The 17,437-nt window shown below is 37.9% G+C and overlaps 1 protein-coding gene and 4 long non-coding RNA genes across 5 annotated transcripts; 2 read left to right on the forward strand and 3 right to left on the reverse strand.

Annotated features, from left to right (window-relative positions):
* The first annotated feature begins 885 nt into the window (after positions 1-885).
* On the forward strand, positions 886-3,738 carry LOC114554511 (uncharacterized). Its single transcript, XR_003692425.1, has 3 exons — positions 886-1,096; positions 1,272-1,440; positions 2,304-3,738. It is a non-coding gene; the product is annotated as an uncharacterized LOC114554511 (long non-coding RNA).
* A 32-nt stretch (positions 3,739-3,770) lies between these two features.
* LOC114554510 (uncharacterized) lies at positions 3,771-7,130 on the forward strand. The gene is made up of 4 exons (XR_003692424.1): positions 3,771-3,830; positions 4,814-4,887; positions 5,469-5,512; positions 6,910-7,130. It is a non-coding gene; the product is annotated as an uncharacterized LOC114554510 (long non-coding RNA).
* A 4,513-nt stretch (positions 7,131-11,643) lies between these two features.
* LOC114554662 (uncharacterized) lies at positions 11,644-14,947 on the reverse strand. The gene is made up of 7 exons (XM_028576631.1): positions 14,944-14,947; positions 14,695-14,786; positions 14,407-14,524; positions 14,099-14,203; positions 13,226-13,426; positions 12,834-13,010; positions 11,644-12,065 (listed from the first exon to the last, which is right to left on the reverse strand). The coding sequence occupies exons 2-7, from the start codon at positions 14,773-14,775 to the stop codon at positions 11,848-11,850; spliced, it is 900 nt and encodes a 299-aa protein (XP_028432432.1). The 5' UTR covers positions 14,776-14,786; positions 14,944-14,947; the 3' UTR covers positions 11,644-11,847.
* Positions 14,948-16,067: 1,120 nt separating this feature from the next.
* On the reverse strand, positions 16,068-16,472 carry LOC114554866 (uncharacterized). The gene is made up of 3 exons (XR_003692482.1): positions 16,441-16,472; positions 16,172-16,350; positions 16,068-16,088 (listed from the first exon to the last, which is right to left on the reverse strand). It is a non-coding gene; the product is annotated as an uncharacterized LOC114554866 (long non-coding RNA).
* An 81-nt stretch (positions 16,473-16,553) lies between these two features.
* Positions 16,554-17,075, reverse strand: LOC114553548 (uncharacterized). Its single transcript, XR_003692344.1, has 3 exons — positions 17,000-17,075; positions 16,765-16,866; positions 16,554-16,672 (listed from the first exon to the last, which is right to left on the reverse strand). It is a non-coding gene; the product is annotated as an uncharacterized LOC114553548 (long non-coding RNA).
* Between the last annotated feature and the right edge of the window lie 362 nt (positions 17,076-17,437).

Consider the following 17,437-nt stretch of genomic DNA (forward strand, 5'->3'; position numbering starts at 1 on the left):
CACATGGGTTTGTTTTCTCCGGAAATTCAAAGCCATACTGTCATGGCGGCTCGTTGAGAATACGATCTCATGTTGTACTAAAATAGTTCACCAAAACGTGTTTCTGAAAACATTTTAAGGAGAAATAGGCCGTGATGCAGTTGCTGAATCTGTCTTCATTTCAGATCAACAAAGGTCAGTTTAAATCAGATTTTAAGAGACTCTAGTCACGCTCATCCCGCTCTCCCCCAGACTGACGACGGCACGGGAAACACCGAACAGATTCGAGTCACTGACCTCGCCAGACTGTCCAACGGCTGATAATCTCCTTGGTGTGTCAGCACCTTAAGAGTTTTTTTCATTTTGGCAGCTTATATTTCGTAGTTATGGGTTTCTTTACCTTGTTGGTAGATAAAATCAATTTGAAGCGCTTGACAATTCAGCTTTGCCTGTGGGCAGTAAAATAAAATAGTGTTTTTTTTAATAATGAACCATGTGAACATGTTCTAGTAGAAACACAATGTGTGTGTGTGTGTGTGTGTATATGTATGTATGCATATATATGTATGTGTGTGTATATATATATATATATATATATATATATATATATATATATATATACTTACTGTATATGTATATATATATATATATGTGTGTGTGTGTGTATATATATATATATATATATATATATATATATATATATATATATATATATATATATATATATATATATATATATGTATGTATGTATGTATGTATGTATGTATGTATATATGTATGTATGTATGCATATATGTATATATGTATGTACCTACCTACCTGCTATTGGTTCTCATGACATCCATATTTATCATAATCTTTTTGTGTCCCTTTCTGTTTGTCTTACTGTATTTCTGATAGAAATGCCAGGTCGGGGGACAACTTTAAGAAAGTGTGTGGTCTGCCACACAGAAATCAATGTCGCGTGCAAAACTTGCAAGGCATGCAAAGCAAAGCAACCTCAAAAGCTAAGGCTAAAAAAAAAATTGAAAAATTTGATGAAAAGCGGGAGAGCTGGGTCCATACCCACCAAAAAAATCGGACCACCTCCCACATCGTAGATGAAGCTTCTATGCTGGTATGTAATTGCTTTTATTATTATTTCCATGCAGTTAAGTTACAGAGTGTTGCTCTGTACATTTTCATCTTAATTTCTTTTACTGTGTGTGTGTGTGTGTGTGTGTGTGTGTGTGTGTGTGTGTGTGTGTGTGTGTGTGTGTGTGTGTGTGTGTGTGTGTGTGTGTGTGTGTTAGCTTGAAAAATTGCAGGCCCTGGGTGTAAGGGCTGTAATAGTTTTGTCCAAGCCCGGAAGAAAAGAGAATGCCTGGGTTTCAGAGGTTTTGGCACCCCGTTGTCAACTGACAGACACTTCTAAAAAGTGTCTTGAAAGAATAAAGACACTCTATGAACTTGTTATTCAAGGTAAGAATGTTCTGTTATTTACAAAAAAACATTATTGTATTTGATGGCTTGTGTTCCTGTCACAGATAATGCTGTGGTTGCCTTCTCTCAACTAATGGAGCAATCACATTTATAATTATGCTTTTTAAACTTAACTTATTGACATATGTTAAAAACATACCAGCTAGCTATTTGCTGCTCAAATTTAAGTATCAATAAAAAAAGAATACTTGTTTCAGCTTGGTTGGCAAGCAACACAGCAAAACATGCAGTCTCTCTTTTGGTTTTTACCGCTTAATCAGCTAAAGTACAACTGTAAATAATCAGTTGGTGCTAGACTAGTTAAATGACTCATTTATGTCAAACAAATTAAATTGTTGCCTTTTTTTAAGTGCTAACAGTTTCTGGCAGAGTAAATTATACAGCTATTGTTGAAGACTCAAAAGTGTGCTGCTGCAATTGTTTTACCATGGAGGAAGGATACCATAGCAGATCAAACTATAGAGCCATGTTGGTGGCTGATTTAAATGAGCTATTAGGTATTTTCATTACAGAGTTTTTTGGTTCAGGCCTCTTCAAAATTCTTTACTTTTCTCTACTACTGTGAAGACATAAGTATGGCAAAGAAGTGAGAAGATAATGGATTTTGAGAAAACAATTTGAATTCTTGTGAACCATGTTAACATTTCTTGAAAGAAATCCTAGCCAAAGTCAAACCTGCAAAATAGGATACCACAGGAAAGGCAGGGTTTAATATGACATCATAAAAATAACCCTTTTAAGATACAGCTAATTAATTCACAACAGTCTTCATCACAGGGAACTTTACCTTAAAATAGTCCAAGTATTATTACTGTTAATCATTTAATACTCCTCCAATGAAGGCTGGACCCCACAAGTTGCTGCAGGACATTCATCATCCCCAGTTGAACCCCAAACTACACGTCAACTGGCTCCACCAACAACACAGGTTGCTGTTGCCCAGCCTCATCCCCCTGCAGCTCCACCTACACCTCAACTGGCTCCACCAACAACACAGGTTGCTGTTGCCCAGCCTCATCCCCCTGCAGCTCCACCTACACCCCCGAAGTCTTTGATTTGATCAGTAGCCTCCACTGGAGCCTCCCAAGTTTGTCAAGAAAAAGGTAAGCATAAGTAAGGGATAATGTAGAGTGAGGCATTATCCTGCCTATTACATGGTTACTTAACTAAATAAATAATAAATAAATAATTTGACACCAAATATTAATTTAAAAACGATAGTATTGCTACCGATAAAGAAAAAGGTCTGTTCCGTCTCTATGGTTGGTATCCTGCGTCCATAGCAACGTAAACTGTAGCTGTTTAATATAACCCTCGGTCAGTCACTCAACACCACAGTATCTCCTCCTCCATGCTTGGCATCAGTGTGTGTGCCTACCAGATAGCCAGCTGTTTGCAGCACATGCATTTCTGGCAAAAGCCAGGGTCCAACATGCATTTAATCCCCCAATTACAGGCTGTGGTAGTAGCTTTCTCTTTTACCTCCAAAATAAGTCAGGCTGTAATGGGGTGATGCCCTGCTATCGCTAGCTAGGTGGAGAAAACTCCTTCATCCAGCTGCTGTTTTAATCAGGGCGGGTTGACTGAACTGAACATTTCCATTGATGGTGAAATGAGACGTGAAAAGTGAATGGGACTATTTATGTTGACGTTTCTGTCCTCATTCATCTTGTTTGTGACACACTTGTAAAAACGATGTTGCAATGTTACCAATTAGCGTTGTTGTCCCGATGGCTGAAGTTACTGCGTAGCTATCATAGACTGTATGAACAAATGTAGCGATAGGCACTCACCAGTTATGCTGCCATTGCCTGAATTGCAGGAGTTGCTCGCTCCACTTTTCCCCACTTCTTCCCCACTTCTTTTTTTCAGCAGATTGATGGCGACCATGACGACACCCTGCTATGCATGGCAACGGTCTGTTATACTTTGCAACAGTCTGTTTTAAAGAAATAGCAGACCATTGAATGCCGTCGAATTCAACTAAGCTGTGTAATAACAGGTTCTATATGAAGAGTACTGGAAATAAGTTCTAAGCCCCTCACAATACATCCTGTTCCTGCTAACAGCAGAGCATGTTTATCCTAAAGGGTGTAATTTCTGTATCCAGTAAACACTTTGCACTGCCTTCAGTCCCAGATGAAGAAAGTATTAATTGCAAGCCTTCGTGTTAACTCATATTCCAAAATTGTCAGACCCCCTAATGAAAGACATTGGGTCCATAATTAATATTAGAGGGCCAATAAAGACCATCTCAATTGTAAACTGTCTTAATAAATTGTTTGTTTGTTTTTCCCTGTAATCAACAGGTGACAGTGTTGAAGGAGGCTGTACAGCTCCCAGTAGAGTGGTGTCACGTAAAAGAAAAGGTTTGTTCATTTACTGTGTGTGTGTGTGTGTAAATCTATACATTTTGAATTGAAATTCATTGTTGGGAGTCCTCATTATTGCTGTATTTGCATTTGTAAGTGGTTGTAACCTATTATGTTTTGGCGATGCATCCACATTTATTCATTTATTTGGTAAGCTTGACATTTAAATTAATCAAGCTAAATTTAATCTGTGGTCTCTTTCCCCATTAACTACTGCCACTCCATCAATAAGAAATGTCTTTTCCCCAAAAGCTGGTATCTGCCGTGAGAATACGTTCCACAACTCCTGACACCACAATGACTTTTACTGATTAGGATTCATGGGGTTTCGACACTGAATGCCAACATATTTCTCCTATTGCCTAATCTTATAGTATATAAATAAGGGTTAATTTACTTATAGCTTACTTATAGTTAACTTATAAGGGTTGCCTCCACTTATACCATGGTCACTTTTTTTTTAAACAATTACTATGTTTCAATGGTTACGCCTGAGGCATTACATTCACGTTCCATAAGGTTCTTATGCAATGCAAACAGTGTTCACTGCTCCAGTAAATAGAACCAACCTTAGATATGACTTGCCACACATAGAAACGGGGGATATTTGTTGTCCATTCAGCTCATAAACCCTTTTTTTAGCACTAGTTAGAAAGCCAACATGTTTTGCCTTGGTTAACATTTTTTTACTGTTGACAACCAGTAAATATAATTAATTTATTATACTTATGCTTTTTATTGATCCACAGTGGGGAAAATAGAAATAATTTCTGACACTATGTGACACCCTGCAGCCAATAAGAATCAAGTATTCACCCAGACCATTGTATAGAGTAACTTACCAGTGTTGCATTCACATTTTGTACAAGAATAACTTTGATATAAGAAAACTCGATAAGTAATGTTTTTTCAATAATCTCTTATAATTCTGTAAAGGCTTGTTCAGTGTAGTAAGCTTGTTAATATATTTTTCCTTTCAGAATGCCTACACACACTGACAGGGAGCCAGGATTTTTACCCTGTGAAGAGGGTTGCCAAATGCAAAGTTGTTAAGGTTAATGATAAATAAGGCATCACGTAGCTCCTTCCGTTGTCATAAGTAATTCAAAATTAAATCAAGTGAAAATATGTTTTGCATTTCGTGCGTTCCCTTTCGTTTAATGTTTTCAAAGGCCCTTTTCAACTGTAAGGACTTGACTGTACTTGCTGTATAGTCAATTTCATATATAATGAAGTGTTTCATTTAGCAAAAACACGATTCCAGTTAAATTTCCTGGAATCAGATTTTGATTCGATTTTGCTGTTTAACACAGCTTTCAATCAAAGTTGTATTGTTTTAGGCAGGAGCCCAACTTGTCTCTTACAAATGAAAATGTATATTTCTCAAGAATTTAGGCGAGCTGGGTGTCGAGTGCACACCTTAGCAAGTTGGTTCTTCATACAGTGTAAGAGGAAAAAAAGCAATTGCTGAACTTCACACCAAATGGAAAGTCTGAAGATACAGATTGTACCAGTCAAAAAGGGTCGATTGCATTTTTCTGTTTTGAATTGAATTGTCTTAAAAGCATATTTTAGAGAATAGTATAACTGTTAAGACGTGCAAATTTAAAGTTTATAAAACTCACTGTTTTATAGGGCCAAAAAATGAAGCAGGTCGAGTGGGAGCCATGCAAACTCTGGTATGTATGACTTTTCATGGTTAACACATTGTCAATTAGTGCAACAAATACAAGTTAATGACTAAATGTATGTACATTTCTAAGTTAAAGTTAGTCTATATAGGTGCTTAAACACTACTTATGAAAACTAATTTAGTATACCCTACATACATCTTATACCTCTTTCACACCGGTGACCAGGGTTGGACCCTGATTATATGTTCAGCCAGTCAACGTGGGTAAATCCCTGGTCATGACATCACCTGGGTAGCTGAGAGCCACGCATAACAATTACTTTAAGATATAGAAATGGGCAGAGCTTTAAACATCATATTCAGTGAACAGCTAACATCACATACTCCCGTCCAGCTGTATACCAGCAGAACTCATATTTTGTAGCTACTTGAATCTGTTATTGTGTAGTTGAGAGAGATAAATAAAGCTTAGTAATGATTGTTTCGCAGTGATTATGTTCTAAAGCACACATAAATAACCATCAGACACTTAAATTATTTTGTGCAGACGATTTCTCCTCCGCTGCAATGGAAAAGCAAATAGGTTACTATAGTATTGTTTTGTTTTTTTATCACTTTAAGACGAGGGAAGACTATTTCTCTTTGTTTGATTTATTTTATAGTACGCTCAAGAACCGCCCACCTGCTTGCAGGTTGTTAACGTTAAGGTAATCAGGTGTGCACATACACAGTCTACTTAGCGATGAGTAAGAGGGAGATATTGATTCATGTTTTCATGTTTTTGCACTTACGTTAATGATACAACACCACCATAACTCAAATACCAGCTAACCGCCGGGTTTAAAAAATCTCTTTACAAAATCACTTTTTTACACGGTTGAAAAACCCGGCAGAAAGCACAGTGAGACAACATCTGTATTGTATCATAGTATGCGGCTGACTCCCCCTCTATAATCCCGGCTGTTAGCGAACGATTTACATATTTTTATGATGTAACGCTGGATTTTTACAGACTGTTTTTGTTTTTTGGATTAAAAACCTTTCTGAAGGATATTCCTCATTTGTTTTGATGATGGTAGAGTTAATTAAAGGTGACACAAAAAGTACCTTAAATCTTACTTAACACTTCATAATAAGGGCTATATATATATACACACACACACACACACACACACACACACACACACATATATACATATATAAAATCACGGTTTGGAATGCAATATATATATATATATACATATATATATTGCATTCCAATATATTGCTATATATATATTGCATTCCAAACTGTGATTCACATCATAAACTCAATGAATTATTGTACACAGTCACATTGGAATATTATACTATGGTAACAGCTACAGGAAGTCTAAATTTGTCTCATTTTGTCTACATTTTATCTGCATAACTCAAACTCAAACTTTCCTTTTTGTTTTACAGTGGAAAGAAGTGGCCATTGGAGTGGGTGGCGGATGACAACACTTGTTAGTGCTTCCATTGTAGGTGCCATTGGTGTGTGGAGATCTGTAAATTATATCTGTAAATTATTATAATAGTAAATTATATTGTTCTATCCTCAGCCTACTACACTAAGGGCTAGATTTATCAAGCCGTTTGCGCCTGTTTCCAGGCACTAATTGGTCGCAAAGACGGACGTAACCGATGCGGGCTATCTACAAACAGGGCGCACTTGGGTAAAATCGCAGATTGTCTGCCACATGAGCGAGAAGAGACAAGTTGCGCTTTCAATATGCGTTCGTGGGAGGGTCTTGGGGAAAGTGGGAGTTCCACTCGAAAAGGTAGGAGGATAAGCGCAAAGTGCGCCTAATTATATATTCTGTGGTATTTAGAAAGACAGTCAGTAAGAGTGCGTCTCTATTCTGCGGGGGAAATTCTCCGCCTCTTAAAAGCAGGTCTAAACCAGCCGCAATTGAGTTTCCTCGTAGACCTTTATGCCGCTGGTGAAATGGCAACAGTAATTTGAGCAAGACGAAGACATAGAAGAGGCTGAAAAAAATTTTAACAGAAGAATCACACTTTGTCAGTGAACACAACATCATTTAGCGTTACAGATCAAGCAGCCGTGCAATATTAGAGTTACTGGAAGAAATCAAAGATGAAATAGAATCTCCGATTCAGCGTTCACATTCCATTCCAGCAGCTGTTAAACTCCTCGCTACATTACAGATACTGGCATCAGGATCATTTCAATCAGTCATAGCATCAGCAGTGGGAATATCTCAGTCTGCACTCAGCCATATCATAGCACAAGCTACAGCGCAATCTACGGCATAGTGGGCGGAGAAAGACGCTGATTGGCTGATGGGTGTCAGGGTTGATAAATACTACGCAAAATGTGGAAGCATAGCGTGCGCTATTACCGAACTCGCATAAACAGACGCAGCGCAAACTGCGCTAGTGTTAGTAAATTAGGCCCTAAGACTTTAAGGGCCCTATCTTGCACCCAGCGCAATTGCCTTTGTACACGCTGCTCTTCTCTGCCTCTCCCCGTGAAATGCGTTGTTTGTTGGATGTGTATCTGTGTGTGTGTGTGTGTGTGTGTGTGTGTGTGTGTGTGTGTGTGTGTGTGTGTGTGTGTGTGTGTGTGTGTGTGTGTGTGTGTGTGTGTGTGTGTGTGTGTGTGTCTTTATGTGGTCGTGTCTGATTGTAGGTGTCTGTGTGTGGGAATGTTGTCTTTCTGCACCTGCTATTCCAACACAAAGTTATCAAATTGTTACATTTCAAGCACTTTCACCTGTTTTGATTAAGTTCTAAGAATAATTGAATTTCCTTATTTTTTTAACAAAAAACGACAATGATCATATGATATAAATGTGATCTCACAGGGGTAGCCTAAATGGCAAATATGAACCATAAATGATGTATCATTGGTAATTGAGCTAAATCTATTACATTAGGCTACATTATTAAATTTGTGTATCAAAAATATGAACACTACACAAGGGTTAAGGCTTCCAAACAGGATTTAGTTTGGATGTTCTACCTCTGTTAGGAGCACCTCGATCTCACAATCACTGAATCGTGTTTTTTTTCCCCATTTTTTCCATTTCGTGATTGGTGATCGAGGGCTCCTTTCAAGGCTGAAATATACATTGATTGATTAACATGGACCTTATTAGGACAAATATGGGACGACCTTGGGAGGGCGTGAGGCTCGTGCAGGACCGCATAAGGTAACATGCGTCCGTATTTATAACGAGAAGAGTGCGTGCGGTGTGCGCCCATGAAGTATAAGCTCTTCTGGAAGAAGATATAGGGTAAACCAATGTAAACTCGACATTATTTTAAACTAGGCCTGATTTGGACCTGCCTCAGTTGAAACTTAATATAATGTTTCTTCAGGCTGCAGGGGTTGTGCAATTGCTTCATTATATGGTGCATAAGGTTAGGTTGCCTTAATCACTCTTTGTGAAAGATGAGCAATAGATTTTGGCTGTGATATGCTTCCACTATGTTTGAGTTTTTTTTAATTCAAAGTATATGCCAGCTGTATGATAAGACAATATGTCAACTGTTATGTTGACAAATATCTCTCTGGGGACAATAAAGTATCGCCTGCAAAGTGGTCTCCATGATGTAGTAAAAATTAAAACCTTGTCGTAAGACTATACTAAACACATTGTTGGAAAGGTCTCAACCTGGAGAGGAACATATGTCAGTCTGAAGAGGATACATTACTCCTGCTTGGAAATATTGACCTCTGAACCTTGAACCCAGTCCATGTTTGAAGGCTTGTCATTTAGCAACAGAAGGTGCTACACACATAAAACCAGCTGTTATAGAAAGCTCTGGACCTCAGCTATCATGTAGATATGGTCTCCAAAGTTTATCCACTGTAAGCACTGTCAAATATGGTAATATGCTATTTTCACCTATTTAACGATTACATTTTTAAAATCTGATGACACCAGTGTGTTTTCCATCCCAAAAAACCCCAGGGTGTATCCAAAATTACACACTGCCAACTTCTAATTATGAGAAATATACCAATATATTTCAAAACTACAACTCCCACTAGATACGCGCCCCAGAATCTGTTACAAACCAGTATACTTGTAGTTCTTCCGGGGTGGACGTGTTCGACTCCGGTTTCTGCTGCCCGCCGTGGATGGGCTTCATTCCGTTTCAGATTGATGCCGTCCGCCGGCTGACCGAGCACACATTACATGAGACAAATACATGAAACTGTATTTTATTATTATTGTTATCATTATTGTTTACATCCTCACATAAAACGTTAGACAAATAAATCAATGTACTTGTGATATGTATTTTTGTGATATGTATTTTGTCTTTCGGATCCGCAATTATACGTCACGTCCGGCGGATGCCCGGTTAAGTAAACGTTAGCCTATTATCTTATATACTGTGTATGGTTATTAGACGGTACTTAACTTAATGGAAAAACTAAGCTACGGTTGCTGGTGACAAAATCACTCATTTAATATCCACATTGAAGCGATTCTGCCGTTAAAGCACTGCCTGATCGCTGTCCGATTCTATGACATGAATGAATGAATGAATGTGGGATATGGAATTTGAGTGCGCTCCCCTTGTACCGTAGTGTTTGTTTACAGCATACTACGGTATATTTCACCAGTAATAAGACCAAAATAATGTAATCGAATTAAATAAATTAATACCATGATGTAAAATGTAAATGTAGATTAATGTAACGTTATAGTTTTAAAATATCAATTTAGCAATCCAGTATCCCTGGTAATAGAACCCAAATATGAACCCCCCTTGTGTTAATTATTGTATCCAGAGCAGTCCTTCAGCAGGATGATGAAAAATATATTTATTCTAATGTTATGCAATAATTAATACAATATCTAACTATATACTTACTTGACATCCAAAATGTCAAAATGCTATTTTGTCTGAAAATAATTTTTACTTATTTTAAACACCCTGTATACAACTGGCATACAACGTTAAAAGAAAAATGACAAATCAGTTATTTCGCACATATTTTATTTTCATGAAGACATTAGCATAAACAAGGCTACATGCACTTAAACTTACACCTTGTTTTATTCCTGCAGTAACGGCATTGGGAAATTTGTTGATTTTTTTAACAGTAACAGCAGTATAAACAGGAAACACTACAATCAAAACTCATGGGTAATGATGGTCATTTTTTAAAAATAAGTTAAATGTAGTAGCATGTACCTTCAATTCAAATGAGCCACATTGTCACTATGAATAACAATATACTGGATTATGCAATAAAACAAAAAAAACTAGGGCACACGTATATACAACAGGGTTTTTCACATTTTTAAATGACGATTAATTCTAGTTAAGAGCATCTGCCCCCAAACAGATGGGGCAGATACGGTAAAGATATCTTTAACGTAGCTATTTAAATAGGATTATCTCTTTGCCTTTTGGACATTCATGTTGCCGTTATGCGTGTCATACGATTAGTGCTGTTTCATACAGTGGCCGACCTGGGCAAATACGCTACAGTGGTTCAAAGCACTTATGCTAGCAGAAACATGCAGTGAAGATTCCAAACCCCCAAAACATATGCAACTTAAACACGGCATATCTAATCCAAACAGTTCTACTTGTCTAAAAAGGAGTGCTAAGTGAAACAGCATGACATGATATATATGTAATAATGACAAACAGTGGTAAACAATATTGTTTGGGATCACTTTCAGAGCGATTTGATGGACGATAGTTATAGATAGATAACACTGAAAGCCAACCAAATGTACAACACGACATGGCAGATGTAACTGCAGAGAAATTACAATTACTACATTGTCATTGTAAAAATGAATTTAAATAGTTTGCGTGGTGTGACTCATCCTCTAGGTGTGGTCAATCCCTGTTAATGCACTTGTATTCAGTGTTTGTTTTTTAGTTAATTTGTGTTTAGAGCAGTTTGCAGTTGCGTATTAGTTTAGGCATTTAGCAACATTTTTTCATTTGCAGCACATATTTGTTGTTGTTTATTGGTTTTGGATTTTTGTATGTGTTTTCAAATTTTCCTGAATATTGGGTCAGATTTATGTCATATGTCGCGAGCATGATAAAACATGCTCACAAACAAATTATATATGCTGCGCACAGATTTTAGTCTTTGCATAACAATTCTACAACCAAGAGTCGTGCAGGTAGCTGAGGCGTGACACAAAACATAGGAAGAGTTACATAATGACATCTTCATGTATGAAACTACACAGTACGCGCACAGAGCAGCCACCTTGTGTGAGGAAGTGTCTGCTCTGAGAGAGCTGGAGGGCATACATGCTCTTGCAGGGAAGATTATATCGCGCTTGACATACATAAATCCGATGCTATACCTTTCCATCTATAAAGCTAGTGTTTCGAAAAACTGGTTTACACTGCCTCAAAATCACTCTCATCTGAACTCTCATATACATGTTCTTTGTCGTCCTCCGGTATGTCCTCGGGTCCGTCCTCAAGCAGAGAAGCAGCATTCGGTCCTAAAGCCTGGCTGTACCTTGAGCTAACGACTTGGAACTTCTCCTCCACATCAGCAAGCCTTTTCTGATGAAGACACAGCAGCCCACGATGGCCCTCTTCACTTAAACTGCCTAGAAGGAAAATGAAAAAGAGGTGTGACAATACCTCAATTGAGTTAGTGTAGTTCAGCTAGTCATTAACTTTACTGAATGAACTACAGATAATTTAGATTTAGTCACAAGGATGTAATACCCGAGGACCTCAAAGTGATAGTCCACGTCATATAGGCTTCCCTGTTGCGAGAATGGGCACATTTATTCAAATATGATTTTGTTATCATCAAGGGACCTTGAAACTGCACTGAGTGATTTCAGAAGCTGTTTTTTTCAATTCTGAAAAATAACCTGTGCTTTATGGAGACTTGTGTACCCCAATTATAAAAAACACTAAGTTGCTAGGCCCAGCTAATTTTACACCTTAATTTATACTTCTGCAGAGGCTCCACGCAGACCTTTTGCCATCCACTACTTCACTAGTATCTCTCTACTGAGCAAATTACAAAACAATGAACAAAGAGATCATTTAGCAACAGTGACTATAAACTACCACTTGATTTTATAAAGTGAACCTTCTGTAGCACTATATTATCATTGCCTGTAAAGTATAGTGTGTCTTTGCACTGAAAAACAATTGACGAGGTTTGGCCATGTAAATTTCAGTTGAGCGGTTGTTGTTAATGTTGCGCTGTCCCTCAATTACGGCGCACTGGATGGTTAAGGACCACTGACAAAAGGTCATGGTGTCAGTCAAATCAATAGGCAGGACCTGCAGCACAAGTTGCTTAGGAATTTATAGTGTCACTGTAAGGAGAACATAAAAAATGTAATTTGGCTTCTTACCACTGTTCCTGCCAGAAGACATTTCGGACATCATTTTGCGGAGACTCCAGGCCAGCTTTCTGAGGTAGGCGCAGTGCTGTCTCATCTCCCTCATCAAAATGATCTTTTCCTCTTGAAGCCGCATTTTTGACATGTAAACATCAAAAATCTTCTTCTTCGTAAGGATATTGCTCGATTCTGAAGTCACAAAAATAACATCCTTTGAACACAAGTTTGACTTGTACAGAAAGCATACCTGTTAAAAGATAAGTAGTGTAGGCAAAACCTAGCCTGGAAATCCAAACCCAAAATCCGAAAGATTAAGGGTCTGGCAATGAGTAATGAAAATGGCCCAACTCCTAGGCAAAACCCATAAATACTAGCAATACACACATACAGAAATTGTTCAATACCTCTGCTGTGCACTTCCCATGGCCATATTAGACAGTCTGCCCCACTGTCTCCTTCCACCACAGAGAGTCTGCTTTCCACCTTATCCTCAAGGATGCGCTCCTCATCTGCAACCTGCTCATTGTACAGCTTGATTTTTTCAAACAGTTTTTTCTTCTCTTCCCCCAATTTCCTTCGTCGCAACTGTCGGATTTTGTTGCTGTCTATAGTTACAAAATAGAGAAAACATAATGCACAATTATGTGTATTCAGATATGATACATGCAATACTGTTAAAGCCTTATACTTAAAATCATTTATCAATTGATAAATCAAAAAAGAAAAACAAATGAATTAAAAGACAAAATAGCCCTAGTATCTGTAAAATTCAAAAGAAATAGATTTTAAAACTAAAGACTTGTAGATACTAAGGGTGGGGGAAAAAAATTGATACAGCAGAGTTTCGCAATATTTTCCGTGGCAATACTGTATCAATACACAGACGCAAGTATCGATCTATTATCATATATGTGTTGGTCAGTCTGTCTGCTTGACAATCCCCATTTTACAGCAATAAACTGAAGTGAGATGAACAAACAGAGAAAAGTATCTTTTTAGATAAAACAGATGTTGACAAAGTTTCCTTTGGGGACATCATTTGAAATTGGGAAAAATTTCAAGTTGGACAAAAAGGTAAGAAATTGCAATATATCGCAGAATATTGCAATATGTTTAAAATCGCAATAATATTGTATCGTGACACAAGTATCGTGCTGTTGATATCGTATCGTGAGGCCTCTGGTGATTCCCACCCCTAGTAGATACAGAAATAAACAATCCAGACAAGATATCTGCAAGCGATATAAATGACAAGATTAGATCAGTTATCAACATACCAGTCTGATTATAAAGGCTGGCTTTTCTGTGATGAACCGCAAGGAACATTTCTTCAATTGATTCCTGAAGAGGTTGTTGGTCATCACATCTGGTACCTGCAGAATCTTAAAATACAAAAGCAATATAAACAACAACAAAAAAAAACAAATCTGATCGATCTTTTAGGTTGTACAAGCAAAAGCTAATGGCTGGGGAAGGAGCAGGAGGTGCAGGGCCATGCAAGGAAACAAGTCTGAGTCATATACTATAATTGACTATCACAATACATTAGAAAACTATGTAAAAGAATTTCCATAAAATATTATACCATCAGAAGCCCATTCTCTGACATCATGAACCCACTGATGCACCATGTTCTCAGGGCAACCAAGTTGATTGGTCAAATCTTCCAGTCTCTGAGACTCAGCCTGCGCCTTTTCACAAGTCTACAGTAAAAAAGAAAGATTTTTAAGATGTTATCTTCAAAGGGTAAGACCAATCATAGAGGCTTTATATTGTCTATACAGTATCTAAGACACATTGGTCAAACATGACATTGGTTTTATATGAATATGGTCAGTAAACCTGATCATGTCTCACGTTATCTGGTCAATACCTTGACGTATCTGCTGGATAATGCAAGATGAAGGCCTTCCTGCTTCCGTCGGTTCCATCCAATAGCATGGACTGTTAACATGTCATTCCTGGCTTTTTAAACATAATGAATAAAGTGATGGAGGAAAGTCCCATTAATGGTCATTCAGTTAATCAACTTCTTTACAGTTGAGCTTTAATTTCAGATAAATGTAACAATCATAGGGGATTATTTAGAGTTTTATCTTAAACAAAGATTAGATCAACTTACCAGATTTTGTTGTCATGTACTTGGTTGTGAGGGCACAACTGAGAGAGAGGTAGCTGTTTACCATTTCGACCTCCTCCCCTGCAGTTGTACCAGCACCCTCTTGATTTTTGCCACTCCAGATTATCTAACAAATCAGTGTGGACATTTATTTTATAATCATATGTATTATACATAAAAGTTATCGTTTAAATCTGTATGATAAAGAACATGTAGTACCTCACACTTTGTTGAATGGGCCTTGGCATGCATGACAGAAAGGAATGGCCTCATCTGCAGTAAAGGTCTGAGTTCTGACATGGAGACCGACAACTTTTCAAGGTAGGGCCAATGCTTGCAAGCAATATCCGTGTAAAAAAGAACTGTCCATGTGTGGCTGCCTGAAGCTCCTTTTGCAGGAACAGCGGATAAGCAAATATTTCCCCCCTATACATGTTGAGGGCCTTCAATAGCACTCCGTGTCGGCAAACAACCACCTCAATGCCCTCTTCATCCAGTTTACTAGCTCTTCTGGCTGTCTCCCGTGCAGCAGACCACTGACTGGCTCCACAGATTCCTCTGCCGGCAGTCTGCATGACAAAATAGTTTGACAAAATAGTTATGCTTATAACAAAAACAATTATCCTATGTAATTACTTAATCCATCAGGACTATGGAGTCAGGTTACATTACACCAAAGAGCATCTGTTTAATGATTGGAGACATTAAATATTTACTTTCAAAATACAACTGGAGGTTTAGTCAGGGCTCAAGGAGCTTCAGAAAATGCATCTTTCACTTTCCTATCTTCAGCTTAGCAAACAATAACTCACTACCTATTACCAAAATCTAGCCACTTTGGATGTCACCACACATACCCAATTTCAAACCCCAAATTACTTGGATGAGATGCAACATATTGTTTAAATTGCTGGTTGGGAGATACTAGTCTGTTCCATTTAAGCTGACACCATCTGGTCTTGAGGGAAGAAATAACTAATGTGTAATGGAAAATCCTACATTTCAAGTTTTAAGCCATACATTGCAAAAACAATATATAAATATTTAACTAACACTTTTCATTTTACTCCTGATCTCCTCAACAAAATGCTGTACTTCAGCGTCCTTGGCGATGAAAGTACCTGGCATCAAAATATGGTTGCTCTGACCTAAATAAAATAAGAAAAAAAGATCTTGTTCAGTGTAAGACATTATTTGTTCAGTTCATTTGACTAAGTGTAAAACAACTAACCCTTTTGACTGTCGAAATCGGTACTGCTTTCTGTTGCCATCTGCGCAAAGAGCTATCATGTTGGGTGTACATGCTGGGCAGGTGAAGTGCTCTACACTGGCCATATTCTCACAATGGTACTGGCAGAATGTATACTCCAAATAACTCCTTTGGAATACGTCTCCGTGGATTTTGCCAGCCTATACATTTGCAAGTAAATTAGTAAAAAGTCAAATAAATAGTTATAAAATATTTTTACTTGAGGCAACTATTATCCACGCTGATCTTACCCTTCCAAATTGACAGGTCCTTTTCTCCAACATCCAAAAAAACCCTGACGCGACAAACTGGGAGCCACAGTTTTCAACTCTTCAAATGAAGTAAAGATATCCATTGAAAACAATGTGTCAGCATTCACAGATGCTGGCCAGTACCCACTGTGTATGAGGTCGCTCATGTCAGGTGTCCACTGTGCCAGACATAATTTGCAAGACAAGTTTGGCAAGTGCAAATCATACCGACCTAAAAAAAGAAAAAAAGGTAGTACATTTAATGCATAGTTATGTCCTGAAAATAACTCTGGACAGGAAAAAAAAATAAATAAATAAAAATACCATTTATGCAAACCATAATTATTGCTCTACCAGCTGATTCTGTTATGGTTGCAGGATCACACGTGCACAACTGGACAGGCCTCACTGTAGGCAAAAGACATACTGAAAGAGAGAAGTTCAATAAATAGTGAGAAGCTTTAAACAATTATTTGCAATTTATTATTATTAAATTAAAATTTTAATAAAAACAAGGACACAACTTCAACCACTTTATCAAAAAAGATCAAAGCACTACCTTGATTGATCAGTGTATATCCGCCATCTTGCTTTACGCAGCACACTGTTGGCTCTATGGGCTTGTAAATTCCCCAATGCAGGACTCCCTGTTATGGAGTGTGTTTTTTTTTTGGATGTGTATGTCACACCGACACAGCCACTCCTCTGGCATGCAGTCTCTGCATCGAATGATGGCAGGAGATGTGCAGTGGCTGCAGTTCTTCTCTGGAACCACGTTGCAGGACAGCAAGCAGCTCCAGATGATGAGACCTCGCTTCCGCCACTCATCTTGGGCTGCAGATTGGCGCAAGCCCCAATGATGTGGAGGTGGAAGGATGCCCACTTGCATCTGGAATATTGTCTGAGGTCTGCAGAATGTCCTGCAGTTTGTTCATCTCAGTCTTTGAAAAATAAAATAAAACAAACATCCATTTCATGCTTTTTACTAACTTGCTTA

The sequence above is a fragment of the Perca flavescens genome, chromosome 4 (genome assembly GCF_004354835.1).
Source record: "Perca flavescens isolate YP-PL-M2 chromosome 4, PFLA_1.0, whole genome shotgun sequence".
Taxonomy (NCBI): domain Eukaryota; kingdom Metazoa; phylum Chordata; class Actinopteri; order Perciformes; family Percidae; genus Perca; species Perca flavescens.

Bases quoted from the DNA above. Each gene is read 5' to 3' on its own strand.
- LOC114554662 (XM_028576631.1), bottom strand. From the start codon at position 14,775: ATGTTAACAGTCCATGCTATTGGATGGAACCGACGGAAGCAGGAAGGC. The intron at 14,204-14,406 runs GTATAATATTTT...TTGTATTTTAAG, and splicing joins CAGAGAATGGGCTTCTGATG to ATTCTGCAGGTACCAGATGT. The intron at 12,066-12,833 runs GTAAGAAGCCAA...TTTTCCTTCTAG, and splicing joins GTCTTCTGGCAGGAACAGTG to GCAGTTTAAGTGAAGAGGGC.